The sequence below is a fragment of the Symphalangus syndactylus genome, chromosome 10 (assembly GCF_028878055.3).
Source record: "Symphalangus syndactylus isolate Jambi chromosome 10, NHGRI_mSymSyn1-v2.1_pri, whole genome shotgun sequence".
NCBI lineage: Eukaryota > Metazoa > Chordata > Mammalia > Primates > Hylobatidae > Symphalangus > Symphalangus syndactylus.
The window spans coordinates 131,477,384-131,505,371 of record NC_072432.2 but is presented as its reverse complement, the minus strand read 5'-3'; the positions used below and the strand labels follow the sequence as shown (position 1 = coordinate 131,505,371).

At 44.7% G+C, this 27,988-nt stretch overlaps 1 protein-coding gene across 2 annotated transcripts; it reads right to left on the bottom strand.

The window, feature by feature from the left end:
• Positions 1–1,066: 1,066 nt before the first annotated feature.
• Positions 1,067–24,472, bottom strand: LETM2 (leucine zipper and EF-hand containing transmembrane protein 2). Of its 2 annotated transcripts, XM_063610922.1 has the most exons (11): positions 23,790–24,370; positions 22,902–22,982; positions 17,638–18,088; positions 16,402–16,545; positions 10,218–10,355; positions 9,574–9,774; positions 7,984–8,103; positions 6,125–6,237; positions 3,578–3,671; positions 3,147–3,248; positions 1,067–2,378 (listed from the first exon to the last, which is right to left on the bottom strand). In XM_063610922.1, the coding sequence occupies exons 2-11, from the start codon at positions 22,946–22,948 to the stop codon at positions 2,316–2,318; spliced, it is 1,473 nt and encodes a 490-aa protein (XP_063466992.1). In that variant the 5' UTR covers positions 22,949–22,982; positions 23,790–24,370; the 3' UTR covers positions 1,067–2,315. The 2 variants fall into 2 exon arrangements, with proteins under 2 accessions (XP_063466992.1, XP_063466993.1); XM_063610923.1 differs by lacking the exon at positions 3,578–3,671 and having other exon boundaries at positions 6,124–6,237; positions 24,352–24,472.
• Between the last annotated feature and the right edge of the window lie 3,516 nt (positions 24,473–27,988).

Below are 27,988 nucleotides of genomic sequence, written 5' to 3'. Positions count from 1 at the left end.
CAAGGCCCTAGGTGTCAGTGGTCACCACCTGTCTATTGTAGCAGAATTGTGTGTGAGACCCAGGCCCCATCTAGCATCACTGCCGTTGGGTTTTTAGAGAATGCCTAAAGTGGCCGGGCATGGTGATGCATGCCTGTAATCCCAGCACTTTAGGAGGCTGAGGCAGGCGGATCACCTGACGTTGGGAGTTCAAGACCAGCCTGGCCAACATGGTGAAACCCCGTCTCTACAAAAGTACAAAAATTAGCCGGGTGTGGTGGTGCATGCCTTTAATCCCAGCTACTCCAGAGACTGAGGCAGGAGAATCGCTTGAACCCAGGAGGCAGACTGCAGTGAGCCAAGATGGTGCCACTGCACTCCAGCCTGGGTGACAGCGAGACTCCGTCTCAAAAAAAAAAGTCTAAAGTCATACCCAGTGAGATCATTAGCGGCAGGTAGAGCCAAGGCATCTGCATCTATAGAGAAGGGAGCAGAGAGGAGAAAGCTCTGAAGCAGCCGGCACAGCCTTCCATTCCCTCCGCTGAGGAGAGCCAGGGAAGAAGGTGGTCAGTAAGAACCCAACTGCTAAGACTTGGTCTGGGCGGGTTCCCTCTAGGTGGACCGTCAACAGTATTCAGGACCATTTCCACCGTACTGCCCCACATGCAGGTCTTCGCACACAGAAGGGATCTATTTCATAAACATGCTAACTAGAGGTGTAACTGTTTCATTACCCCGGGAGGCTCAAAGAGTTGGTGGTTAACGATTTACCAGAACACCACTAGCTGGGGCTAGATGTAAGGATCACTGAACCCAACAGCCAAGCACCCTAAATGATGAGAACAACGAAACATCCTTGACTTTTCTGAGCTGTTAGCAGAAGAGTGGGAGAAGAGGTGTATCAAGTGGCCTGGGTCCCTTGACCAGGTCACTGCTCATTCCCACCCTGCTCGGAGGGAAAGCCAGAAGGAACTGTAGGACAGCCCAGCAGTACCTGTGACTCATTCAGCTAAAACAGAATTGAGCAAGTTTAGCTAATCCCTTTCCCACATTTAACACCTGAAATGTGGACTAATTAAAACACCCGTCATTTTCGAAATGGGAAAATGTATTGTGAATCACCTCGATAGGCAGGATCCATGACTGCTGTGTGTGCACAGTAGGGATTCATCATTCCCAAAGAACTGGGCTTCATCAGTGGGACATGGTGGGGCTTCTCTGATGGAGCAGAAGTTTAGAAAGCACTGTAGAATGCATATTCTTGCCGTGAAGTGCTGGTGACATTCCTCATTTAGGTGATCCCAGACAGGACAGTTGAGTTTTACTTGTTTTAACTGACTGCTGTCTAACCACAGCAAGTAAAGAAATCTAATTTTATCACCTACAGGCTGAAATACCTTTGGCCTTCTAACCACTCCCCAGGGGAAGAAAGCCCTTAGTCAGCTGGATGGCAGTTTATCTTTCAGTATTATTAATACTGAAAACACCAAACATAAATAGCCTAATGTAATACTTGTTGCTGGGTAGCACAGGGATTATATCAGACCTTCACAACCCCTATGACTAATAGTCTTATTTGTGAAAGACAAACTGGCCAGAAACACACACACCCAAGACAAACAAATGGTTAAGGCTTAAACCCTTAATTATGCTTCCTAGCAAAATGGTGGCTAATGAAAGCCATATGTGCTAGAAGAGTGGCTGCCTCACAGATTGCGGCTGCCTCACAGATTGCTGCAGCCTCTGCAGGCCCAAGAGGGGGATGTCAGAAGCAGCCAAATCTTTCTGATTGCCAGTCTGTTTCTCCAAGAAGCTTCATTATATCCAGAAAGATCTTACTGGGGAGTATATCCATCCCATCTCATAAGGTACTTTGTTTCCAGAGTGCTGATCCTACTGGTGGATCATTCAGAAAGTTAATCAGGTGCTCCTAAAATGGTTTTTGGAACTTCCAAGTTCTTACTCAGAATTCCAAGCCATAGGAGACAGAGGTATCTAAGGTGCCAAGCTGACTCCACTGTGCAAAAAATTTCCTCTCTTAAGGGACGTACACAAACTAAAAAAACAACATGATGGGGGGTGGGCTTTATACAAAGTTGAGTGGAGTGACAATGGTACAGAGGAAATGGGACTTTGCAATTATATTTTTTAAGTGGTCTGAACTTGGTCTCACTACCCACATCACCTGGAATGGTTACCAGGCCTCAAAGGACTGCCCCACGGGCTAAATGGCTGATCCACTCTGAAGCCAGACAGTCTGATCTGGGAGGTCCTTTACAGATGCCACTGTTGAGGGCCGGAAGCTGAAGAGAGTGAGCTTCATCCTCAAGTAGTCCTTATGCTCCTTTTGAACTAGCCTTGCTGTTCTGGGCCGTCACTTGTGATTTGGCCTGGAGTGTCTAGGCGTAAAAAACATAAGGACTGTAGGCATTAGTCACAGATGTGTAAGTTCTTAAGGAGTGAATGCCATTTTTGTTTTCTTAATCAAAATAGTGACCACAAAGTCAAATCTGAGATTATAATTTACCTTGGTAATAAAAGATAAAGGAGATTTACAAAAAACAAGGTCCGTGTGTGCCTTGGGATGCTTTTCTGGGCTTACCCCATCTGTGTCTTCGTAGATTCTCTGTCCTACCAGCCATGTCTTTGGTCCACAGGAGCCACTTCCCACTTCAACTCTCCCACAACCTCCCCACTGTTTACTCTCTTCATGCCCTGTGCTCTTGCCCCAAATCCCTTCACCCAATTGGGAAAACTGGATGATAGATAAGTAATTTCTTATTTACGTGCATTTCTCTGGAAATTAAAGTTGCTTTCCAGCTAGTATTTCCTCACATCAGAAGCCTGGGTAAAATAACACATGGAAACTATTTCCACCTGGCACTTAAGAAAAAAAGGGTCTGCCTATATTGTAACTGACTTCTACACTTAACATGTTTTAGTCTGACCCACAATTGTATTTTTTTTTTTTTTTTTTTTTGGATAGTTGAAGTAAAAAGCATAGTGGTTATAAGATGACTAAAGTTCAGCCTACAATTTCCTGTTTGGACAACAGGAAGAATTGTGCAGTGTTTTGCAACAGGACTAATTCTAGATTCTCACTGCCCTTAAAGATAACTAGAGGGAAAGGGTCTTCTCTTTCTTTTTCATTTATTAAAGATACTTACAGCTTCTTTAGAAGAAGTGATGGATCCTTTAGGTAACGAAATAGGTGTTGATGGTGTTTCGGGTGATGATGTAACCGGTGGTGGCTGTATAAAGTCTTCATCCTTAAACATCAGAACTGAGAGTTGGGTTACTGATTTAAAAGAAAATGTGTATTAGTCTACAGTCCACTACCTTGACTACCAGGAACTTGTCACAACTACCTCATATCCTGGCACAGGATTCAAAAGGCAAAATCTGGAACCTAATTACATATAGCCAAATATTAAGCTTCCTCTTAGAAACAGATCAAACAGTACAATAAATATTCCTTATTAAGGAACATTATTGTATTGAATTTCAATTTCATTAAGGGGATTAAAACAGGAGAAATTGACCCATTGCTATTTTCATTTTTTAATCTAATTAACCAAATGGAAAGTAACTGTCTAACCTTAGTTCCCTTCAGTTGAGGTGCAAGATCCACCACATTCTCTTTAGATTCAGTGAAAGTAGGTAATTCCATACGAATATCAGTCTGTGGAGCCCGGGGAGATAAACATTTTATATATCATAAGCTTTCTGCTCTTCCTAAAACCCAGAAACTTTTACAGTAGTCAATGCCTTTTTTTTTTTTTTTTAGCACTATTTGCTTTCCACTAAATCCCTAACTTCCTCCTGTAGCTACACCCTTTATGAGTAACATACGAAATATGCCCGGCATAGCAACTTAGTATTATTTCTCTTTGAGTTTTGAGTACTTTATATATAAAAGTTGCACTCTGATAGATTCTAGCATTTAAAATAATCATTAGCAATCCACTGATGGTACTGGTCCTGCCGTCGGCCTCAAAAAAAAAAAGCCATTTCTCAATTATTTTTTTCTTTTTTTTTTTTTTTTTTTTGGAGATGGAGTCTCGCTCTGTTACCAAGGCTGGAGTGCAGTGGCTCGATCTCGGCTCACTGCAACCTCCACCTCACGGGTTCAAGCAATTCTCCCTGCCTCAGCCTCCTGAGTAGCTGGGATTACAGGCGTCTACTACCATGCCCACCTACTAATTTTTGTATTTTTAGTACAGACGGTGTTTCGCCATGTTGGCCAAGCTGGTCTTGAACTCTTGACCTCAGGTGATCCGCCCGCCTCAGCCTCCCAAAGTGCTGGATTACAGGCATGAGCCACCGCACCTGGCCTCAGTTATTTTCTAATAGCATTGATGTAACTTGGTCTATGTTACATCTTTTTCATTTTTAGTATCTAATAATAAATGATGAAATTGCCTGATTTACTAAAATGGTAAGCTCCTGTAATGCAAGGAAGATGGGGAGAGGAGTGGTATTAAAATAGATAACGATAAGAATGGGGGTGGTGATAGAATAGCTAGCTAACCTATCTTTAGGAATTAGATTTGAAAAATAAATATATCACTGTGCTTTGGAAGTAATTTGTGTACTTTGGAGGGATAAGGCTACATACATCCAAAATTAACAGTATATTTGATGTCTCTATTCTTCACAGAACCTAGCATGCTACTTGTTCTCATTTTGTATATATACATGGAGAAGAGAAGTTTAAAAACATGGGTGGGAAAAAGCCAATAAATCGCTTAGGAGCTTATCATTTTGTCCTTAATTCCGTTCTCACCCACTCCAGAAAGCAACATCTCGATAAAGAGCTTATGGCCCTCTAGAATAATTCTGAGAACCCAAATTTAGCTGAGACAGTGAGCTCCTCCAAGATTTCCTTGCCCCTGACAGCAATCTAAGAATGACGACTAACTTTGGTCTGGCTCACATGAGCGGATCCAAGAGTTGGATAGAATAAGAACCCACTAGCCTGCCTTTGAGAACATGGTCTATGCTCTGAAACTGCTCCTAGTCTCCCTAGAGTTTTTCCTGGACAAATCCCAAAACCAGATTACTCCAGAAATATGAAAAGGGAAAGCAAGATGGTGTTTCCTGAAGTTGGGTTTTCATACTGGACTTCAAATAATTTTCCTTGGCTTGTCCAAGGAGTCAACAGCATAATTAGGATGTAAAACGACTGGCCCTCACTTAGCACTTGGACTAATCCCCTAAACCACAGTGTAGCATCTTCCACAAGAGTCTTTGCTTTCTTACTCATGCCGGATTCTGAGTCAGACAGGAAGCCACCAGCTAGAGAAGCGCGAGGCCCTTTCTGATGGGCCCAGAGTAAGATGCTGTAGTGACTGGACCAATCCTATGCTCTTCCCTACAACACCAGGAAGAAAAATGACTAAGGAAATGAGTTGAAGGACATTCTAGATTAGCCATTCAGTGCTTAAAAACTAAAAGGAATCTGGACAAATGAAATAGAACAGGAACCATTCAGTCTAAAAGGAGAAAGCAGAAACCCCCACACCCACACACACCAGTCTGCTAATGAAGATAAGGAAAAGGAATAAACTGCTCCTATTAGTAAAATTCTCAATCAAGCTGGGCTCAAAGGCAGTAGCAGCCTTAAGGCTGGAGGTAGTCCGAGTGGCTTCAGTTTTCTGTTTTGTTTTGTTTTGTTTGAGACAGAGTCTCATTCTGTTGCCCAGGCCTGAGTGCAATGGCGTGGTCTCGTCTCACCGCACCTCCATCTCCCAGGTTCAAGCAATTCTGCCTCAGCCTCCCAAGTAGCTGGGGTTACAGGCGCCCACCACCACGCCCAGCTAATTTTTGTATGTTTAGAGATGGGATTTCACCATGTTGGTCAGGCTGGTTTCAAACTCCTGACCTCAGGTGATCCACCTACCTCTGCCTCCCAAAGTGCTGGGATTACAGGCGTGAGCTACTGTGCCTGGCCTTCCTTCGTTTTGTTTGTGGTTGGTTGGTTGGTTGGTTTTTTAAGGAATTTTTAAAACACATAAAGCCAGTTGGGCCAAATTCTAAAAGGCCAAAAGAAATGTATGCTCTAACTGCAAGAGTACACCAAGTGTTTGTGGAGAGGCCTCAGTTGGATGGACGTCGAGGGTTTCCATTAACCCAGGTACTCACTTCCCCACTGAGTGGTATCTCAATCGGCTTGGGCTTCACATCTATCAGGTAGAAGGTGCGGGACAGGAGCAAAAGGGAAGGAGGGACGTTCTCCTTCAGGTGGAGGTCCTGCCACTGGAGAACGGGAGGTGAACAACACGTGAGAATCACAGAACGCCAGAGCCAGAGTGATCCGCGGTCATCTACCCTCCCTCGCTGACAGCTTCCCACCGCCCCCGCCCCTTCCGCCAAGTCGCTCAGGTGATGAGTCACGGCAGAACACGGACAGGAGCCCACTCCTGGCTTCTGCACTGAGGGGGTACCCTGCAGCCTCCCTCACTATGGTGGAATCACTCTGAGAGAGGGAGAATTCAATTAAACTCTCAACCCAACTGTGGATCAAAGTAGTCAAGTATCTTCTCTTGGACAAAGTGTAGATAATGTGAAAGAATAAATCACAGCCTGGGTAACACAGGGCGACTGTCTCTACAAAAAAATTTTCCAATTATCTGGGTATAGTGGTACATGCCTGTGGTCCCAGCTAGGAAGGCTGAGGTGGGAGGATCGCTTGAGCCCAGGAGTTTGAGGCTGCAATGGCCTGTGTTAGTGCCACTGCACTCCAGCCTGGGCAACAGTGTGAGATCCTGTCTTCTTAAGATCAGTAATATATGCACAAAAGATAAAATTCAAAAGGTACCATGAAAAGTATTCACAAAGCTTGTGCAGTGACAGTGTCATAGCCAACGTGCAAGAAATACATGATTTTAAGGATCTTTCTCTACAATGTGCTGTCTTCCAACCAGAGGTGGTCCCACACATGAGAGGAAAAAGTGACCTAACATGGTTTCCAAGCCACGCCATGGCTGGTATCCTAAGATCATCTGTGCATTCTTCATGGCATTTTTTACAATGATGAGAATGAAATGTAATAGGAGTTACTCCTTTGTTTTAAAGCATTGATGCTCTTAAAGTACAAATATGCTATCTAAGGAAAAATATTAAACATGGGTTACCACAGTGTGTGTTGGTTTGGGGCACTAATTGAAAAGCAGCCCCAGGTGGGCCACCAGGCAAAGTGGGGACCTCCAGACAGATTGACACAGATGACAAGCCTTGAACTGAAATTTTTGCCAGGACCCTTTACACTACGTGGAGTAGGTCAAAATTCTAAGGTGGCCCCAAGACACCTTGTCCCTGCAGTACCCACACCCTCTCCTAGTTATTCAACAGTATTCTGGCTGCTGTGTGAAGGGATTCTACAGGTGTAACTGAGGTCCCAAGTCGGTTGACCTTAAGCTAGGGAGATTCTTTGGATGGGCCTCACCAATCACATGAGACCTTAAATCTGGGGCTAGAGGTCAAACACAGGGGAAATTGGAGATTTCAAGCATGAGGAAGCTCTGGCATATGAGAAGTTCTCTGATGCTGGCTTTGCAGATGAAGGAGGCCAAGAGGCAAGGAACACAGGTGGCCACTAGATGCTGAGAGTAGCCCGGGGCTTACGGCCAGCTGGGAAACAAAGACCTCAGTCCGACAGCTGCAAGGAACTAAGTTCAGCCAACAAACTGAATGAACTTGGAAGCAGGTCATTTCCCACAGCCTCCAAAGGAACACAGCCTGCACTTCTGACCTACCAACTGTGAGCTAATATACCAGTATTGTCCACTAAGTTCATGGTCATTTCTTAGGCAGCAATAGAAAACTGATAAGATCCCAATCAAAGTGAAAAATCAACCTAGTCCTTCAGCATCCCACTGCTCAATGAAATAAGGCAAATTAGGTAAGATGGTTCACTTGCAAAGGAGAAATCACATAAGGAGGTCTGCATATTGTAGGAGAGAGTTCTAGGGAAGAGGACCCCGGAGGGGCGCTGCTACTTGCCTCCGTGAGCTGTTGTCGCAGTTGTTCCTCGGTGAGACCCAGTGATCTCATCCCTCGGGCCCTACAGGCAGCCTGTAGTTCTGATACACTCAATGCTCTCACCCCTTCCTTGGCAATTATCTGAAAGAAATGTAAGGGATGGAGTTGGAGCTTTTGATTCCAATTTTACGTAATCCCTAAATTCCAGCAAATCAGTGGAAACAGAATCAGAGGCTTGGACACTTTGTCCCCTGCACTGGCTGCTACTGCAAAGGCAACGTAGGGAGGTGAGGTGGCAGTTGAAATAATGGGAATCCTGCCAACAGGTATTAGCAATTAGCAATATCAGGGATATTTATACAACTCCTCCCCAACATTCTGTCATCAGAGTAATTATTTCCCCTCTTGATCTGCATTTTGTCTGGTTGTGACATATCTACTTTTCAATGGCAGATTTATGGTTCATTAGAAGAAAGTAGTTCACTTGAAAAGCTCACAATGTACCATTTGTTGCATGTCCCTGTAGTGTTCTCCCCTGCTGTCCCCCCAACACCCCCAGAAATGGCCCTAACACACTGGTCCACAAAACTCCCTCAGTAAATAACAGTTTCTGCTTGGCGTAACCCAAAACTATGGTATTTCTGGGACCAGTGTTGTTTATTCCAAAGCTCTAAGAGCAACAACTGAAATCTAAATGGGGCCAAAGGGATCATGCTTTCTCAGTTCTGGGAAACCTGCTCCCCCAGGCGGAATGCTTATAAAGCAGCTGATTCTGAGTCAAGAAACATTCCTTCCATTTTTTTAAAAAGCCTAATTAGTAGTTATAGTCCAAGGGTGCCTTTCTTCTACAAGGTGTTGAGGCTCTGCTTTTCCTCCCAGCATTATACTTTGCATACCAAGCCAACTACCCCTTCTTGGCAGGCCAATGCGCCCAGCAGAATATTGACTTTGGCACCAGCTTCCTTGTATGAGAGCAGAAGTGTGGGAGCAGAGCTTTGTCAGGAATCTACTGAGCTGCTATTTCCTTCCCAGCAGGTCCTAACTGCTTTAGATGAGTCCCAGCTAAGACATCCAAATTACTAACTGCTTATGATGGCCTTCTCAAGAAATGGGTAAGGCGATGACAACTCCTCAAATGAGTAATCAAGGTTCAGGTTGTCATGGTAATGGTTGTTTAAACCACTCATTTTGTCAGAACCCAACATGACCAGACCCAACAGAAAATACTGCACTTCTACCCAGGCATGGTGGCTCACACCTGTCATCCCAACACTTTGGGAGGCTGAGGCGGGCGGATCACTTGAGGTCAGGAGTTTGAGACCAGCCTGGCCAACATGGTGAAGCCCTGTCTCTACTAAAAATACAAAAATTAGCCAGGTGTGATGATGCGTGCCTGTAATCCCAGCTACTTGGGAGGCTGAGGTGTGAGAATCACTTGAACCCAGGAGGTGGAGGTTGCAATGAGCCAAGATTGTGCCACTGCAGCCTGGGTGACAGAGCAAGACTTCGTCTCAAAAACAAAAACAAAAAATACTGCACTTCATCCCACAGGCACCCTAAGGTATGTCCCAAAACCTTGCTAATTCCCTAGAGCTATGGTTAAGCTCTTACTTCATCATCTGCTTTTATAGACTTTAGTTTCATCAGGAGCTGAAAGCGGAGCAGGTTGTTGGTTCCAAACGTCTGCAATTCCAGCAGTTTGCAAAGGGCAACCAGCTGAGGGCGATCTAAGTGTTCCAGGGCCAGCTGGTCTTCAAATAGTTTGGAGAAGCGAACTATCTCCTTTGTGCTGGGCTTGTGGCCTGTCTGGACCTATGCAGTGGGACAAAGAGGCCAATTAAAATGTGTTTTCTACTTAATTTAACTTTCCCAATAGGCTATTTGAAAAAGACATCAAAGCATTTATGGGACTCCGTCTGACATCTGGAAATAGGCCTCGTGGTATAAAGAAAAGATATCCATCTGAAGTCAAACTACATCAGCTGAAAAATCAGGAGTTCGGAAGTTTGACTGTAAATCTACTGTTCTTTCCAAGAAGTTATCAGTGTCTTCAACATGTTGATTACTTTAAGACAGGCTTTTCTGCAAACTACTATCAATGTTTATAATATTAAATGTTTATAATATTGTATGTTCATAATTTAGATATTTGCAATTCCAAAGATGGTGAACAATTTGGGAAATCCATGATGACATGCGTTTTTCATAGAACACCCAGCCCCGAAGTTGTTTGGCATTACATAAAAGATAGACACCTGCTTAACGTAGGATGAGAGCTGTGTAGAGGCATCGCCCATCTTGGCTCTGTTCCTCCTTGCCATTTCTGTCATGGTTTCTTGAAGAAATTTTGCTAGTTCCAACTTTACAGCCATTTTCTTTTTCTGTTTTTCTTCCTTAATGGTAGAAGAATAAAAGTTACTCAATCCTTCATGATTGCAAATTGGTAGATAAAGATGGGAGAAAAATAACTGTCTCCTTGTTATTGCTCATCCCTACATCATGTAATAACATGATTCTCAGGCATAGCTGAATGGGTTTGTGAGACCAGAGCAAGTAAAAAGCAGCCTCTATTTGGAACTTGTCTCCTTACTTTTTGTTTCTCACTAATACAATAATCATAAGCATTTGATAGATCCAAAATGTTCCCCCAATGGGAGGCTTTATCATTATTTAGCACAAGATACTATCTCTCTCTCTCTCTCTCTTTGAGATCAAGTCCCACTCTGTTGCCCAGGCTGGGGTGCAGTGGCACGATCTCGGCTCACCGCAACCTCCATGTCCCAGACTCAAGTGATTCTCCTGCCTCAGCCTCCTGAATAGCTGGGATTACAGGTGCATGCCACCACACCTGGATAATTTTTTTTTTTTTTTTTGAGATGGAGTTTCGCTCTGTCACCCAGGCTGGAGTGCAGAGGTACCATCTTGACCCACTGCAACCTCTGTCTCCTGGGTTCAAGCTATTCTCCTTCCTCAGCCTCTCAAATAGCTGGGATTACAGGCACACGCCACCATACCTGGCTGATTTTTGTATTTTTAGTAGAGTAGGGGTTTTCACCATGTTGGCCAGGCTGGTCTTGAACTCCTGACCTCAAGAGATCTGCCCGTCTCTGCCTCCCAAAATGCTGGGATTACAGGCTTGAGCCACAGCGCCCAGACAAGAATGAGATACGATCTCTTAACCTGGTGCAAACTATCCAGTCTGCCAGTTGAGCTAACTCCTTGTTTGAGTGGCCCTGGGTTTTTCTTTACAAACAAAGAAAACTAGGAAATGGACTCTACCTAATGTGGCTTACAGTTTAACTAGAAAACAGACATAAGTAATTACAATACAGTGAGTTAAGTGCTCTAACAGACATGAACACAGCACTACACAGAAGAAAAGTAAATGGACACTGTGTTGGCTGGTGTTTCTTAATCCTTGTTAATCATCGGAAATGTAGTACGGTAGCATTTTCAAAATAACCACAGTCAGGACTCAGGGTGGTAAAGAAGAACAGGAATCTATAATTTTTAAGTTGCCTAGGAGATTCTAATGATCAGCCAATCATAAGAATCACTGATTTTTAGATAGATCTTAAAAGATATAGCCAAAAAAAAAATAATAATAACACAATAGCATGATCAGAACCCACTTAGTGGCTGGATGAGGTGGTTCACACCTGTAATCCCAGCACTTTGGGAGGCCGAGGCAGCTGGATCACCTGAGATCAGGAGTTTGGGACCAGCCTGGCCTGTCACAGTGAAACCCTGTCTCTACTAAAAATACAAAAATTAGCCGGGCCTGGTGGCGCATGCCTGTAATTCCAGCTACTCAGGAGGCTGAGGCAGAAGAATTGCTTGAACCTGGGGGGAGGATGCAGTAAGCCGAGATCACGCTACTGCACTCCAGCCTGGGCAACAGCACGAGACTCTGTCTCAAAAAAAAAAAAGAACCCACTTAGTCATCCATTTCATTCATCCATATCCTTCCATCCATCCATCCGTCCATTTATTTATTGCACATCTACCATATTAGGTACATTTATTGCACATCTACCATATTAGGTACTGGGGATAAAATGAGCAACAACAGGTAAGAATTCCTGCCCTCATGGAACTTTTAGTGTAGTGGGAGAGACAAACTTTAGTGACTAATGATAATCCCATAATTCCTCACATTAATATAGAAGCATAATGGGTAAGTGCTATGAAAGAGAAATACATGGTACTGTGATCTGATGTAAACAGAAAGCTCCTCTCTCCACGGAACAAAGCAAACAAGAATTTTCTGAGACTGTGGCCATGATGTAGACTTATTTGTATGTTTCAGGGAATGAGTGGTGTTCAAGAAAGAGGTAATAACATTTAGATAAATCACTTCCTCTATTCCCCCCATCTTCCTGAATTCACTAATACTTTCCTTGGAATGTTACGGCATTAATTCTAGATGCTGATTATTTTAAATGTAAGCAAATTAAACCATTGCCAGGCAGTCAAATATTGTAATTTGATTTATCCTGTGAAGGTATCCCGAATTTGTCTTCAAGTCTTTTTTTTTTTTTTTTTTTTAAGACAAAATCTTACTCTGTCGCCCAGGCTGGAATGCAGTAGCACAATCTTGGCTCTTGGCAACCTCTGCTTCCCGGGTTTAAGTGATTCTTCTGCCTCAGCCTCTGAAGTAGCTGGAACTACAGGCATGTGCCACCACGCCAGGCTAATTTTTGTATTTTTAGTAGAGACACGGTTTCACCATGTTGGCCAGGCTCGTACCGAGCTCCTGACCTCAAGTGACCCATCCACCTCGGCCTCCCAAAGTGCTGGGATTACAGGCATTAGCCACCACGCCCGGCCTTCAAGTCTTTATTCCTATTGTCAATTTCATAATGTATTGTCTGTCATCTCTCTCCTGGGCTAGCATTCCAGCTGGTTTCCCTTCCTTGGCTCTATCCTCTGCTGCCCCTCCTGCCAGCAAAATTATTCCTCCAAAACATAGATCTAATCATGTCATCCACCCAGCTACCCTGCTTCAAACGTTCCCTTTCCATTATTCACCATGGTCAAAGGGAAAGCCTAAATTCCTTAAGCTGGTGGATGCCTTCCAACCTGACCCCAACACATCACTTTGTCTGTTTCCTCTCATTGACGCCCTGGAACTGCCTACTTCAACCACAAATAACCAGTGGTCTCTGATTACATCATACTCTCTTATGCCACTGAGCCATGTTAAATGCTATTCCTTTTATCTAGAATACCTTTCCCAGACCATAGTAAAATGCCACTTACTCTTTAAGTCTCAGTTCCAAAGTTACCTTTTCTGTGAAAAATTTCCCAATCTTACTGATTTAAAAGTTGCCCTTAAAATTAGCTGGGCGTGGTGGCAGGTGCCTGTAATCTCAGCTACTCAGGAGGCTGAGGCAGGAGAATTGCTTGAATCTAGGAGGCGGAGGTTGCAGTGAGCCAAGATTGTGCCACTGCACTCCAGTCCGGGTGATGGTGCGAGACTCCGCCTCAAAAAAAAAAAAAGTTGCACTTTTTGTCTTCTCGTAATGTTTTGTTCACACTTTCTTACCATATGCTGTCTACGCTGTCTAGTAGAGTGGCACAGAAGGGGGAGAAGGAAGGAGTTGCCTCTGTTTTCTCGCCTGCAGAGTGACTGCCACACTCAATGAAGGCTCCCTCTTCTCAGGGGCTGCTGAACTGTCTGTTGGGCTGATTAAATCATACCTACTGTTCCACTAGTCACCGCGGTAACAGTGGATTTTTGTTTTCTTTATTCTTTTTTTTAAAAACAGGATCTCACTCTTGCCCAGGCTGGAGTGCAGTGCAGTGGCCTGATCTCAGTTCACTGCAGTCTCAACCTCCTGGGCTCAAGCAATCCTCCCGCCTCAGCCTCCCAAGTAGCTGGGAATTCAGGTGCATGCTACCATACTTGGCTAATTTGTTTAAAATTTTTTTTTTTTTTAGAGACAGGGGTCTCGCTATATTGCTCAGGCTGGTCTTGAACTCCTGGGCTTAAACAATCCTCCCACCTCGGCCTCCCAAAATGCTGGGATTACAGAGATGAGCCACTGTATCCAGCCTGTTCTCTTTATTCTTTTGACAGTTAAATCAAGTTAGAATTTAGTGGAGAAGAGAAAATCTTTTCAACAAATGGTCCTGGAAAAGCTAGATATCCACATACAAAAAAGAGAGAAATGAATCTATATACTGACATTACAGTTTTCATAAAAATTAACTCGGCCTGGCACAGTGGCTCACGTCTGTTATCCCAGTACTTTGGGAGGCCGAGGTGGGCGGATCACCTGAGGTCGGGAGTTTGAGACCAGCTTGGCCAACATGGCAAAATCCTGGCTCTACTAAAAATACAAAAATTAGCTGGGTGTAGTGGCACATGCCTGTAATCCCAGCTACTTGGGAGGCTGAAGCAGTAGAATCGCTTGAACCTGAGAGGTGGAGGTTGCAGGGAGCCGAGATCGCACCATTGCACTCCAGCCTGGGTGACAGAGCGAGGCTCCATCTCAAAAAAATAAATAAATATTAAATAAAAAAAATAAAATGGATCGCAGACATAAATCTAAGACACAAAACTATAAAACTTCTAGAATAAAATAGGAGAAAAATGTAGGTGACCTTCAGTTTGGCAATAAGTTATTGGCTACAGCACTAAAAACATGATTCATGAAAGAAAAAACTGATAAGCTGGATGTCATTAATGTTGAACGCATTTGCTCTGTGAAAGACATGGTTAAGGAATGAAAAGATAAGCCACAGAGTAGAAGAAAACATTTGCAAAATATATATCTGATAAAGGACTTTTACCCAAAATATACAAAGAACTCAAAATAATAATCAGAAAACAAAAAAACCCAATTAAAAAGTCAACCAAAGGGCTGGATGCAGTGGCTCACGCCTGTAATCCCAACACTTTGGGAGGCTGAGGTGTGTGGATCACCAGAGGTCAGCAGATCGAGACCAGCCTAGCCAATACGGTGAAACCCTGTCTCTACTAAAAATACAAAAATTAGCCAGGTGCGGTGGTGGACACCTCTAATTCCAGCTACTCGGGAGGCTGAGGCAGGAGAATCACTTGAACCCGGGAAGCAGAGGTTGCAGTGAGCTGAGATTGCACCACTGCACTCCAGCCTGGGTGACAGAGCCAGACTCCTTCTCAAAAAAAAAAAAAAAGTCGACCAAAGATCTAAACAGACACCTCCCCAGAGAAGATACACAAATGGTAAATAAGCACAGGAAAGATACTCGACAGTAGGAGACTGCAAATTAAAACAGTGAGATACCACTACACACCTGCTTCGTGGCTAATGTCTAGAGTACTGACAACATCAAATGCTGGTACTCTCATTTGTTGCTGGTGAGAATATAGAACAATACAGCCACTTCGGAAGACAGTTTAGCAATTTCTTAAAAGCTAAACATAGTCTTACCATAGGATCCACCAATTACTCTCCTAGGCATTTACCCCAATGAGTTGAAAGCTTACATCTACACAAAAACCTGTACATAAGTGTTTATAGCAGTTTTATTCATAATTGCCAAAAACTGGAAGCAATCGAGGTGTCCTTTCATAGGAGAATGGATAAACAAGCTGTGGTACAGCCATACAATGGACTATCATTCAGTGATAAAAAGAATTGAGCCATGAAAAGAACCTGAAATGCATATTGCTAGGTGAAAGAAGCCAATCTAAAATGGCTACACACTGTATGATCCCAAAAATATGACATTCTGGAAAAGGCAAAACTACAGAGACAGTAGAAAGATCAGTGGCTGCCATGGGTTGGGGGAAGACAGGAGAGGGACAAATAGGTGGAGCACGGGGACTTTTTTTTTTTTTGAGACAGGGTCTCCCTCTGTCACCCAGTGCCTCTGGAGTGCAGTGGCACTATCATAGGTCATTGCAGCCTTGACCTCCTGGGCTCAAGTGATCCTCTTGCTTCCGCCTTCCGAGGAGCTGGGACCACAGGCATGAGCTACCATGCCCAACTAATTTTTGCATTTTTTGTAGAAATAGGGTCTCACTATGATGCCCAGCTCGGTCTCAAACTCCTGGGCTCAGGCGATCCACCTGCCTCAACCTCCCAAAGTGCTAGAATTACAGACATAAGCCACTGTGCCTGGCCCACAGGGGCTTTTTGGAGCAGTGAAACTATTCTGTATGATACTGTGATGGTGGATACATGAAGTTATGCATTTGCAAAACCCACAGAAATGCTTTAACATAAAGAGTGGACCCTAAAGTATGAGCTTTAATAATAACATGTCAATATTGGTTTTTTTAATCATTACAAATATAGCACACTAATGCAAGATATTAATTACAGGAGAAATTGGGATGGGGTGGGGTGGGGAGAAGTAGTACTTTCTGCCCAAGTTTTCTGTAAACCTAACAACTCCTCTAATAAAGTTTATTAAATTTTATTAAAGTTAAAAAATCCTACATACCTTTTTGGATTCACTTTCAAAAGTTGATGGCAACATCTCTGGGAAGAGTTTCAGAAACACTGGTAATAAGAATTCCATGAAGGGTACAATTATGAACACCATAAATGGAACCAGGCGGAAGAAATCAACACAAGTTCTCAACAGCTATAGAATTAAATGCATATGCAATATTCATTATTTTAGGGCATGCCAAAAACAAAAATCAAAATCAAAACCAAAAAAACCCTGTCTTGGTTCATTTTCTTTCTTTCAAGAGATAGTGTCTCACTGTGTTGCCCAGTCTGGCCTCAAACTCCTGGGCTCACACAATCCTTCCACCTCAGCCTCCCAAGGAGCTGGGATTACAGGCATATGTGCCATGCTCAGCTTGGTTCTTAAAGTGTTAAAAACCCAAGACAGGTTTTCTGCAGCTGTTTATAAAATGAAAAGGCAGGGTTTTCCTGTTTACCATAGCTCTGAAGTAATTTTTAGGGGCTATCTTGAAGGAAATCTATAACAATAAAAATATTATTGGCATCTCCTAGACTTCATCTATGTTAGAGGGTCCATACTTTAATAGCATCGTATTACTTAAAATTGTTTTTTTTGTTTGTTTTATTGAGACGGCATCTCACTCCAGGCTGGAGTGTAGTGACACAATCTCGGCTCACTGCAACCTCCGCCTCCCAAGTTCAAGCCATTCTCCTGCCTCAGCCTCCTGGGTAGCTGGGACTACAGGCACGTGCCACCATGCCCGGCTAATTTTTGTATTTTTTTTTAGTAGACAAGGGTTTCATCGTGTTGGCCAGTCTGGTCTCGAACTCCTGACCTCAAGTGATCCGCCCGCCTCGGCCTCCCAAAGTGCTGGGATTACAGGTGTAAGCCGTTGTGCCCAGCCAAATTTGAGTTTTAAAAATGCATATGCTTAATATATTAACAACAGTTGAAACATGAAGCCTCTCAACTTCTTGGAAAGATTAAAAAACACAATTATAACTATTCTACAAACAGGCACATGTACCCCTGAAACTAAAATAAAAGTGTTTTTAAAAACTGTTATACAGGAAAATATGTAACAAATTTCAGAATACTGACTAAAGTTGTACAGTAAGTCAGTTGCAGACTGGTTCTCACCAGCAGTTATTATTCCTACTCTAGGATTTTTAAGATGAAGTTTATGTTGAATTTAAATAGTTGAGTTCCCAAATAGTTCATTTTAATTTCACATTTTCTTTCTCAAATATGATTCTTGCCTACCCTTCGTCTCTCTCGTCTGGTCAGGACCTGTCCATGCAACAGCCTCCAAACCATTCTGGCAGCAACTTTGGCGTCAATCCAAAGTAAGTAGAATCCATTGTAATAATATTTTAGTTCATCCATGATTTTTTGTCTATAAGATTGTTTGCCTTCTTTAATCTTCGTGCCAGTTTCTTTTGTGGCCTGAGGGCTTGTCACCTGTGGATGTTTTGTGGCTTGCTCCAGCTGAGGTTTGCCAGGAACTTCTTGCAGCCAGCAAGTGGATGTGTGTAGCTTTTGTATTAGTCTAGTTCCTCGGTGAAGTACTGTATTGCCTGGCTGACTAGGATCCGAGTACTTCTTGCTCTCATAGTTCTTCATACATGTCTTATTTAAATGGGAATCTGGCAAGTGAAGAAATGCACATGATGGGGAATAAGAGCAGGTAGGATGGACAAAATGGCTAGGGAATCTGGAATAAAAAGCAACATCCTCTGAGTTAAGTACATACTATTACAAAGTACACACTATCATAAAGCACATATTATTAAAGAAATAGATAGTACATCTATCTGGTCAAAATAAAACAGCTTTTTTTTTTTTTCCACTCCCACTGCCCAGGCTGGAGTGCAGTGGCGCAATCTCGGCTCACTACAACCTACGCCACCTGGGCTCAAGCGATTCTCCTGCCTCAGCCTTGTGAGTAGCTAGGATTACAGGCACGGGCCACCATGCCCAGCTAATTTTTGTATTTTTAGTAGAGACGGAGTTTCACCACATTGGCCAGGATAATCTCAAACTCCTGACCTCAAGTGATCTGCCTGCCTTGTCCTCCCTAAGTACTGGAATTACAGGTGTGAGTCACCATGCCTGGCCAAGGAATATTGTTTCAAAGAAACATTTGATGGTCACTATAGGAATTAACCAGTCACATAATACTGCCTTGCCTATGCAGTGTCTTTGAACCCCTCAAATGAGAGGAACTTACAGCTGAAATACCCTTCACCTAAATTCTTCCAGAACATTAGGGCTGGCTGCGGTGGCTCATGCCTGTAATCCCAGCACTTTGCGAGGCCGAGGCAGGTGGATCACCTGAGGTCAGGAGTTCAAGAAAATACAAAAATACTAAAAATACTAAAAATACAAAAATTAGCCGGGTGTGGTATCATGCACCTGTAATCCCAGCTACTAGGGAGGCTGAGGCAGGAGAATCGCTTGAACCCAGGAGGTGAAGGTTGAAGTGAGACAAGACTATGCCACTGCACTCCAGCCTGGGCAACAGAACAAGACACCATCTCAAAAAAAAAAAAATTAGAATTGGGCACCCCAATTAAGGGTCTCTACCTTCTGGTATTGCAACAGCTCACAGTTTGCAGTTAAACTACCATATCAGATTGTTTGAAAATAAAAATATGGGCCAGGCACGGTGGCTCATGCCTGTAATCCCAGCACTTTGGGAGGCCGAGGCGGGCGGATCACGAGGTCAAGAGATCGAGACCATCCTGGCCAACATGGTGAAACCCTGTCTCTACTAAAAATACAAAAATTAGCTGGGCGTGGTGGCATGTGCCTGTAGTCCCAGCTACTTGGGAGGCTGAGGCAGGAGAATCACCTGAACCTGGGAGGTAGAGGTTGCAATAAGCCAAGATCATGCCACTGCACTCCAGCCTGGCGACAAAGCGAGACTCCGTCTAAAAAAAAAATAAATAAAATAAAATAAAATAAAAATATGACAGATACAGGCAAAGAAAGTTACTGGCATAGAGATGGCTTTTTCCATTCTTTCAGGTTTTTTTTTTTTTTTTTTTTTGAGACAGGCACAGTCTCACTCTGTCACCCAGGCTGGAGTACAGTGGCATGATCACGGCTCACTGCAGCCATGACCTCCCAGGCTCATGTGGAAGAAATCAACACAAGTTCTCAACAGCTATAGAATTAAATGCATATGCAATATTCATTATTTTAGAACATGCCAAAAACAAAACCAAAAACAAAAGCAAAAAAAATTTGTCACCAGGCATGCTGGCTCATGCCTGTAATCCCAGCACTTTGGGAGGCTGAGGAAGGTGGATCACGAGGTCAAGAGATCGAGACCATCCTGGCCAATATGGTGGAACCCCATCTCTACTAAAAATACAAAAATTAGCTGGGCGTGGTGGAGTGCACCTGTAGTCCCAGCTACTCAGGAGGCTGAGGCAGGAGAATTGCTTGAAACCCGGGAGGCAGAGGCTGCAGTGAGCTGAGATTGCACCACTGTACTCCAGCCTGGTGACAGAGCGAGACTCTGTCTCACAAAAAAACAAAAACAAAAAACAAAAAACAAAAATAAACAAAAAATTTGTCTTGGCCAGGCGCGGTGGCTCACGCCTGTAATCCCAGCACTTTGGGAGGCCGAGGCGGGTGGATCACCTGAGGTTGGGAGTTTGAGACCAGCCTGACCAATATGGAGAAACCCTGTCTCTACTAAAAATACAAAATTAGCTGGGCATGGTGGTGCATGCCTGTAATCCCAGCTACTCGGGAGGCTGAGGCAGGAGGAGCACTTGAACCTGGGAGGTGGAGGTTGCGGTGAGTCGAGATCGTGCCACTGCACTCCAGCCTGGGCAACAAGAGTGAACTCCGTCTCAAAAAAAAAAAAAAAAGATTTGTCTTGGTTCTTTTTCTTTTCTTTTTTTTTTTTTTTTTGAGACAGAGTCTCACTCTGTTGCCCAGGCTGGAGTGCAGTGGCACGATCTTAACTCACTGCAACTCCGCCTCCTGGGTTCAAAAGATTCTGCTGCCTCAGCCTCCCGAGTATCTGGGAATACAGGTGCCCGCCACCACACCTGGCTAATCTTTATATTTTTAGTAGAGACAAGGTTTCACCATGTTGGCCAGGCTGGTCTTGAACTCCTGACCTCAAGTGATCTGCCTGCCTTGGCCTCCCAAAGTGCTGGGATTACAGGTGTGAGCCACCACACCTGGCTCTTTTTGTTTTTTTTCTGTTTAAGAGACAGAGTCTTGCTATGTTGCCCAGGCTGGCCTCAAACCCCTGGGCTCAAGCAATCCTCCTACCTCAGACTCCCAAGGAGCTGAGATTACAGGCACATGCACCATGCCTGGCTTGGTTCTCAAGGTGTTAAAAACCCAGGCTGGAGTAGAGTGGTGTGATCACAGCTCACTGCAGTCTCGACCTCCCAGGCTTAGCATCCTGAGTAGCTAGGACTATAGGCCCACACCACCATGCCCACCTAGTTTAAAAAATTTTTGTAGAGATGAGGTCTCGCTATGTTATCCAGGCTATTCTGTTTTTTTTTTGAGACGGAGTCTCGCTCTGTTGCCCAGACTGGAGTGCAGTGGTGCAATCTCGGCTTACTGCAACCTCCGCCTCCTAGGTTCAAGCGATTCTCCTGCTTTAGCCTCCTGAGTAGCTGGGACTACAGGTGCATGCCACCACGTCCAGCTAATTTTTGTATTTTTAGTAGAGACGGGGTTTCACCACGCTGGCCAAGATGGTCTCGATCTCTTGACCTTGTGATCTGCCCGCCTCGGCCTCCCAAAGTGTTGGGATTACAGGTGTGAGCCACAGTGCCTGGCCCCAGGCTGTTCTTGAACTCCTGGGCTCAAGCTATCTTCCTGCCTAGGCTTCCAAAAGTGCTGAGATTATAGATGTGAGCCACTGCAGCCAACCTCAGACTATTTTTGAAGCATGCCAAGATAAAACACATTTTGAATGGCCAAAAGGGGAAAAGTAAGTGCTCAGTGAATAGTCTTTATTCTCAGTGAATAAATAAACGGTGGCCAGGCATGGTGGCTCATGCCTGTAATCCCAGCAGTTTGGGAGGCTGAGGTGGGAGGATCACTTGAGGTCAGGAGTTCAAGATCAGCCTGGCCAACATGGAGAAACCTCTGTCTCTATAAAAATACAAAAAAATTAGCTGGGCATGGTGGCGCATGCCTGTAATCCCAGCTACTCGGGAGGCTGAGATAGGAGAATCACTTGAACCCAGGAGGCAGAGGTTACAATGTGCCAAGATCGTGCCATTGCACTCCTGGGCAATAGGGCAAGATTTCATCTCAAATAAGTAAATAAATAAATAATGGTAACAGACCCTAATGGGATACAAATATGCCCTAAGACTGGCTGTTCATCAGCCATTTTACTCGCTTTACATCTAAGGACTTCACGTGAAGTTCATCAATTACAGAGATGTCACTCTAAAACCATTACATCTTCTGGCTGGGCACGGTGGCTCACGCCTGTAATCCCAGCACTTTGGGAAGGCTGGCTGGCGGATTGCCTGAGGTCAGGAGTTCAAGACCAGCCTGGCCAACATGGCAAAACCCCATCTGTACTAAAAATACAAAAATTAGTGGGACATGGCCGCACATGACTGTAATCCCAGCTACTTGTGAGGCAGAGGCAGGAAAATCTCTTGAACCTGGGAGGTGGAGGTTGCAGTAAGCCAAGATATCATGCTACTGCACTCCAGCCTGGGCAACAGAGTGATACTCCATCTCCAAAAAGAAAACAAAAACAAAAACAAACAAACAAAAAAACTACATCTTTTTTTTTTTTTTGAGACGGATTTTTACTCTTGTTACCCAAGCTGGAGTGCAGTGGCCCAGTCTTGGCTCACTGCAACCTCTGCCTCCCAGGTTCAAGCAATTCTCCTGTCTCAGCCTCCCAAGTAGCTGGGATTATAGATACCCACCACCACACCAGCTAATTTTTATAGTTTTAGTAGAGATGGAGTTTTACCATGTTGGTCAGGCTGGTCTTGAACTCCTGACCTCAGGCAATCCACTCACCTTGGCCTCCCAAAGTGCTGGGATTACAGGTGTGAGCCACTGCACCCAGCCTCCAAGAAACTTTTAATTGTGTACTAAGCCAATCCTTTCCATCTAGAAGGATGAAGTTCAGGCCAGGCGAGGTGACTCACACCTGTAATCCCAGCACTTTGGGAGCCCTAGACAGGAGGATCACCTGAGGTCAGGAGTTCCAGACCAGCCTGGCCAACATGATGAAACCTCATCTCTACTAAAAATACAAAGATTAGCCGGAGGTGGTGGCAAACACCTGTAACCCCAGCTACTTGGAAGGCTAAGGCAGGAGAGTAGCTTGAACCCGGGAGGCAGAGGGTGCAGTGAGCCGAGACTGTGCCATTGAACTCCAGCCTGGGCGACAGAGTGCAACTCTATCTCAAAAAAAAAAAAAAAGAAGAAGAAGAAGAATTAAGTTCATATTGGGGGGTAACAGAAGAAGAAGAATTAAGTTCATATTGGGGGGTAACTCCAATGCTTACCTTGTTTGAGCAATAGCCAAAACTGAATTATAACTGTAGAAGGCCATATTTATTTTTGTCTCAAGTAGTTAACATAGGGACCTAGGCAAAAGGAGTAAGTAAACAATTTAGTAGTTTAAAAACACATCAATTAAAAGATATCAGGATTTTAGTGTTTTTAACTATTGCAAAGGTAGAACATTTGCATAGTTAAGATACAAAATCTCTTTCAAGCTCATTTCCAACAATCAGATATTTTCGTAGCTCTGGACTTGAGAACGGTACTTTGAGATTCCAACAAATGGTAATGATCTCTAAGATGGTGATGCTCATGAAAATGGTACAGTCTTCAGAGACATTTTGATTTCTGGTCAATAGTATCTAGTAATGCAACTTCAATGATTGCCAAGTACTTAAAAGTAGAGCAATACATATCTATCTGTAGCCTTAAAATATAGGTAGAAAGTGAATATCCTGAATTTCTTCTCAGTTAGCATTGTTCTATATTTAGGCAAGCTGTCCCAAACCCTGAAGATTGGAAGTACCCACTAATCTAATTTATGTAGCAGTGGATGAAGGTAGACATGGAACCTACTAATCACTCAAGTGGAGGTAAAACTGTTTCCCTTGCTAGTGATTCTCCAGAGCCCAAACTGGGCTTTGAACCTGTAGATAACCTTCACCAAAACCCTTTTCCATCCAGGGGCGCTTTTCTGCTAAGGGCCGCGAGGAACGGCAGAAGAGCTGGCATCTCCCAATGGCAGCTTTGCTCTCTTGTGGTTGGGAAAGGAGTTCCAGGGGCTCTCCTAAATAGAAACCTCAGCCACAGAGCTGACATTTTGAACAAGGGCTCGAAACCTCTGGACCCACACTAACGGTGGGTGGCATTTCGCGGGCGGGAGACGACACCTGAGGCGGCGGTTAATCCGCTGGGGCCCGGGCGCTCCCGGGCGGCGGACACCACTCGCACTCGCATTGGCGCCGCCTCACGCCCGCTGCTCCCGGGCTCCCTCGGCTTTGCCCATCACCACACGGGAGCAAGACGAGCCCTCGGCTTCCTCGCCCGGCGGCTTTGGCGCGCCTGATGTGTGCGCGGCCTGCATGCGGCGGGGTCTGGGGGATATGCTTTGGTTTTCTGGTGCGGGGGTGGATAGGCAACGACGACCCTCGTGGATGATCGGGGTTGTTGGAAATGAAGCCGAAGAGAAAGAAGCAGGGTCTGGGACGGAAAGAAGGACGGAGCGCGCTGTGCGGGGGAGGAGAGGCCGAGCTTCAGAGTTCGCGCTGTGCTGGGGACCGGCGGGGATGAGGTCGTGGGCGGAGGAGAGCGCGGTGGGAACTGGAAGCTGTCAGAAGCCTGGATCGGGCGCTGATGAGAGGAGCAGGATGCGGACGGAGCGGGCTCCGGAGGAAAAAAAGGCAGCGCGGCCCACCAGGTCGCGGCCTGAGGGCTGGGCATGCCCACCCCTACCTCCTCGGCCGGGCTCCGCGGAACGGCCGCCTACGTCCTCCCAGCTCCTTCCCGGGACCCCCCAAGCTAGAAGGGCCCGAAGCCAAGTCTCTACGGCTCCGCCTCTTTCCTCGCCCCTGACGTCACTCTGAGTGACGACATCACCAACCAATAAGCTCTCAAGTTCTGGGGAGGGCGGGCGTCCTTCACCTTAGCAGCCCAGGAAGCCGCAAAGTCGCGTTTCCATCGCTGAAGTGACTTCTTTGTGGGGCTTGGTTTAAGGCGCGTTGGTGCTGGAGGGCCCGAAGGTGACGTTTTTCTGCCAGTCCACACCCTGCAGGCAGTGGCTAACGCCCGAGGAAACCCGTGATTGAAAACTGGATTAAACAGGCTCTTACCCTACTGAGAGCATAATATGTCTGATAGTCGCCATGGTAACCATCTCGGAGTCACGAATGACATCACTTTGATGTATTCTCCCTCGGCCCCTGCAACTCCGGAACTGCCTGAGGGGCGCGGAGAGGACTTGAAGGTGTCGCAGAAAGGGCGGGAATGGGAAGGAGCGCATTCCTCTCCCTTCCTCTCTAGAGGCTGGAATACTGTGAAATCTTCACATGGAAATCTGTATTCTACTAAAAATATTTGCGTTCTCAATGTTCCCTTAACAACTGTTGTTTGTGATTAATAGTTTGTGTAGAAATCTCAACATATAAAATGTATGTTATAGTAGCTGTGAAATGTCAGACACTGCAGGTTTGAGGGCACTTCAGTTCCTAGGATGGCCAACTGAGCCATCTTGGGAAAATGAAAGATCTAGAAATATTCTCATTCCCCAGTTATCTTTTCCCATCCATTTTATCTGGCTCCAGAAGAAAGATTAAAAAAAAAAAAAAATTGTTTAGGCCAGGCGCGGTGGCTCATGCCTGTAATCCCAGCACTTTGGGAGGCCGAGGCGGGCGGATCACAAGGTCAGGAGATAGAAAACATCTCGGCCAACATGGTGAAACCTTGTCTGTACTAAAAAAATACAAAAATTAGCCGGGCATGGTGGCGTGCGCCTGTAGTTCCGGCTACTCTGGAGGCTGAGGCAGAAGAATCGCTTGAACCCAGGAGGCAGGGGTTGCAGTGAGTCGAGATCGCGCCGCTGCACTCCAGCCTGGGCGACAAGAGCGAGATTCCGTCTCAAAAAAATATTTTTTTTTCTTAGTGGCTATACTCGACCACCATACAGCAAGGAATCGCTTTCTCACGGAGACTACGTCTCCTAACATGTGAGCTGACCACAGACCTTACTCGTCTGGGCTACACATTTTTAAGAATGGAAGATGGCGGTATTAAACGTCAGTAAAAAATGCAGACTGCTTTTAATCCACAAAGGATTTTTCAGCTAATAACCGAATAGATCAACTGTTAAATAGGCAAAACTTTTCAGTTTGGCCACTAGAGGTCTCTTTGTGCATGTCTGATGTTCAACTTTGCACATAAAGGTTTCACTTCACGTTCTGTTTACCAGTATTAAAATCTACAAAGCTTTGGACTCTTTACTTTTCCCTCACTGAAAATTCCTGGTGGTCAAATTTTGAGCTGTAGAAGGTAGACGTAGTTTTCACACCAATTTCATAAATTAATAATTGCACTAACATGTACTGGTACTTTTCTGGAAAAGATCATAAAGGATGCAAAAATATTTTCAGTTCCCTGGGAGACATTTTATATGGGAAAATATTCTTATTCATGCATTGTATTCACTTACAACCAGGCACAGTGAATATCATTAAGTATTCGTAAACCAGATGAACGATTCCATGCCCGGTATTTGAAAGATGAGCTAGGTTTTCTACCACGGCCATATGTCAGCAATCCTATCCTAAAAAGGGAAGGGCTAAGAACCCTTCTTACTGAGATCTGTTTGTTCAAAGTAATGTCCGTCTTCCCTAGTTATGAGACTTGGCAATTTCTTTGACTTTCAGGATAAGAGATTTATCATGGAGTTTCTGTATATAATCTTCAGAAGAGAAATTTTTTTAAAAATATTTTTTCTCCATGACTCTGGCTCTGAGAATTGTGTTAAATTGCTGTTTTAATGAGCTCCTTGCTCATTTTCTATGGCGAAGAGTAAGCATCGTCTAAACCTCAGAAGATGTTAGATACTGAAAATGTAAACTATTATTTTTAATGGACATTTTCCTAAATATGCCATGAGATCAAGTATTACTAACTGCATTTTGTAATGTTTTGCAGGAAAAGACTATGCATCTACTTCACAGAACTCCAATTTTAAACTCTTGCTGTCAGCATAGCTATTAGAAACAGGCTAATATAAGATCTCTGGGGACAATGTACTAGATTCTCCTCAAGGGAGAAACCCAGGTGCCGGGTCAAGGCAACAGTTTATCAACAAAGCAAGGAAGACACAGGAGGAAGAAAAAGAAGAATGGAGGTAGAAAGGCTCATAGAAAAAAAAAAAAAGACTAATTTAATCCCTCTTTCCTGGAGATAGAATTAAGCTAGACTTGGTGGCCCGCTTTGGCCATCTGTGTTTTAAAATGGCATATCATAAATAAGTATGCTTTTACTGATAGCTTTAACTTGTGGTACTACTTAAAGCATACGTTTAAAAATATTTAATGATTAATAGTAATGAGAACTTTTTTTTCTGAGACATAGCCTCGCTGTGTCGCCCAGGCTGGAGTGCAGTGGCGCGATCTCGGCTCACTGCAAGCTCCGCCTCCCGGGTTCACGCCATTCTCCTGCCTCAGCCTCCTGAGTAGCTGGGACTACAGGCGCCCGCCACCACGCCCGGCTAGTTTTTTGTATTTTAGTAGAGACGGGGTTTCACCGTCTTAGCCAGGATGGTCTCGATTTCCTGACCTCGTGATCCGCCTGCTTCGGCCTCCCAAAGGCGTGAGCCACCGCGCCCGGCCAATACTGATAATTCTCAGTATCATCCTTAGTAGTATTAACCGGGTTACGTTTAAAAAAAAAAAAAAAAAACCTAGTTCATAATTAGTACCCTTTTAAATAACTGATCTGTAGGAATCTTTTAATTTCCTTAAGTGACATTTAAAGATACAGATATCTAATTTCTTGTAATAGTACCAAAGACATCTAGCACTATAACGTCTACAGAGTATGTCTATCGGTAAAATGGCTTTATTCTCAGAACAGAGTATCGGTTTCCTCATTTACTTGCTGCCTGTGTTTCCTTTTTACGTTCACGTCTCTGTGCTGTAACCTTCCAAATCCTCATCACCAGGCCCCAGGAAATATCACCTGGTCGGCACACTCCTGCAGGGCTAGATCACTGTGCACACACTTAACCTTCCATTGTTTTCCATACGTTTCCTAAGATGCGGGGGGCTAGAGGATGACGGAGAGTTGCCTCCCGGTTCCTCCTCTCGTTCTTATCTGGGCCGTCTAGAACAAATGTCCCTCACGTCCCTCGATGCGAAAGTCTGGCCGCGAGCAGCCGCGGCCCCCGGCACGTGACGGTCACGGAGCCGTCGCGGTCCCCCGCGGCTGGGGGGCACCCGGGGATGCGGCGGGCGCTGACGTCGTCCTCCCGGTTACCCACAAGCCTCCGGGCCGCAGCAGAGCAGGAAGAGGCGCGCAGGGCCGGCGCCTGCCGGGGAGGTCGGGGCGCTCCCTCAGCGAGCCG

Excerpts from the sequence above, each read along its gene's own strand:
- LETM2 (XM_063610922.1), bottom strand. The coding sequence starts at position 22,948 with ATGGCCTTCTACAGTTATAATTCAGTTTTGGCTATTGCTCAAACAAG. Across the intron at positions 9,775-10,217 it reads TCTCATCCTACGTTAAGCAG|GTCCAGACAGGCCACAAGCC; the intron begins GTGTCTATCTTT and ends CCCACTGCATAG. Across the intron at positions 8,104-9,573 it reads CTATAAAAGCAGATGATGAA|ATAATTGCCAAGGAAGGGGT; the intron begins GTAAGAGCTTAA and ends CATTTCTTTCAG.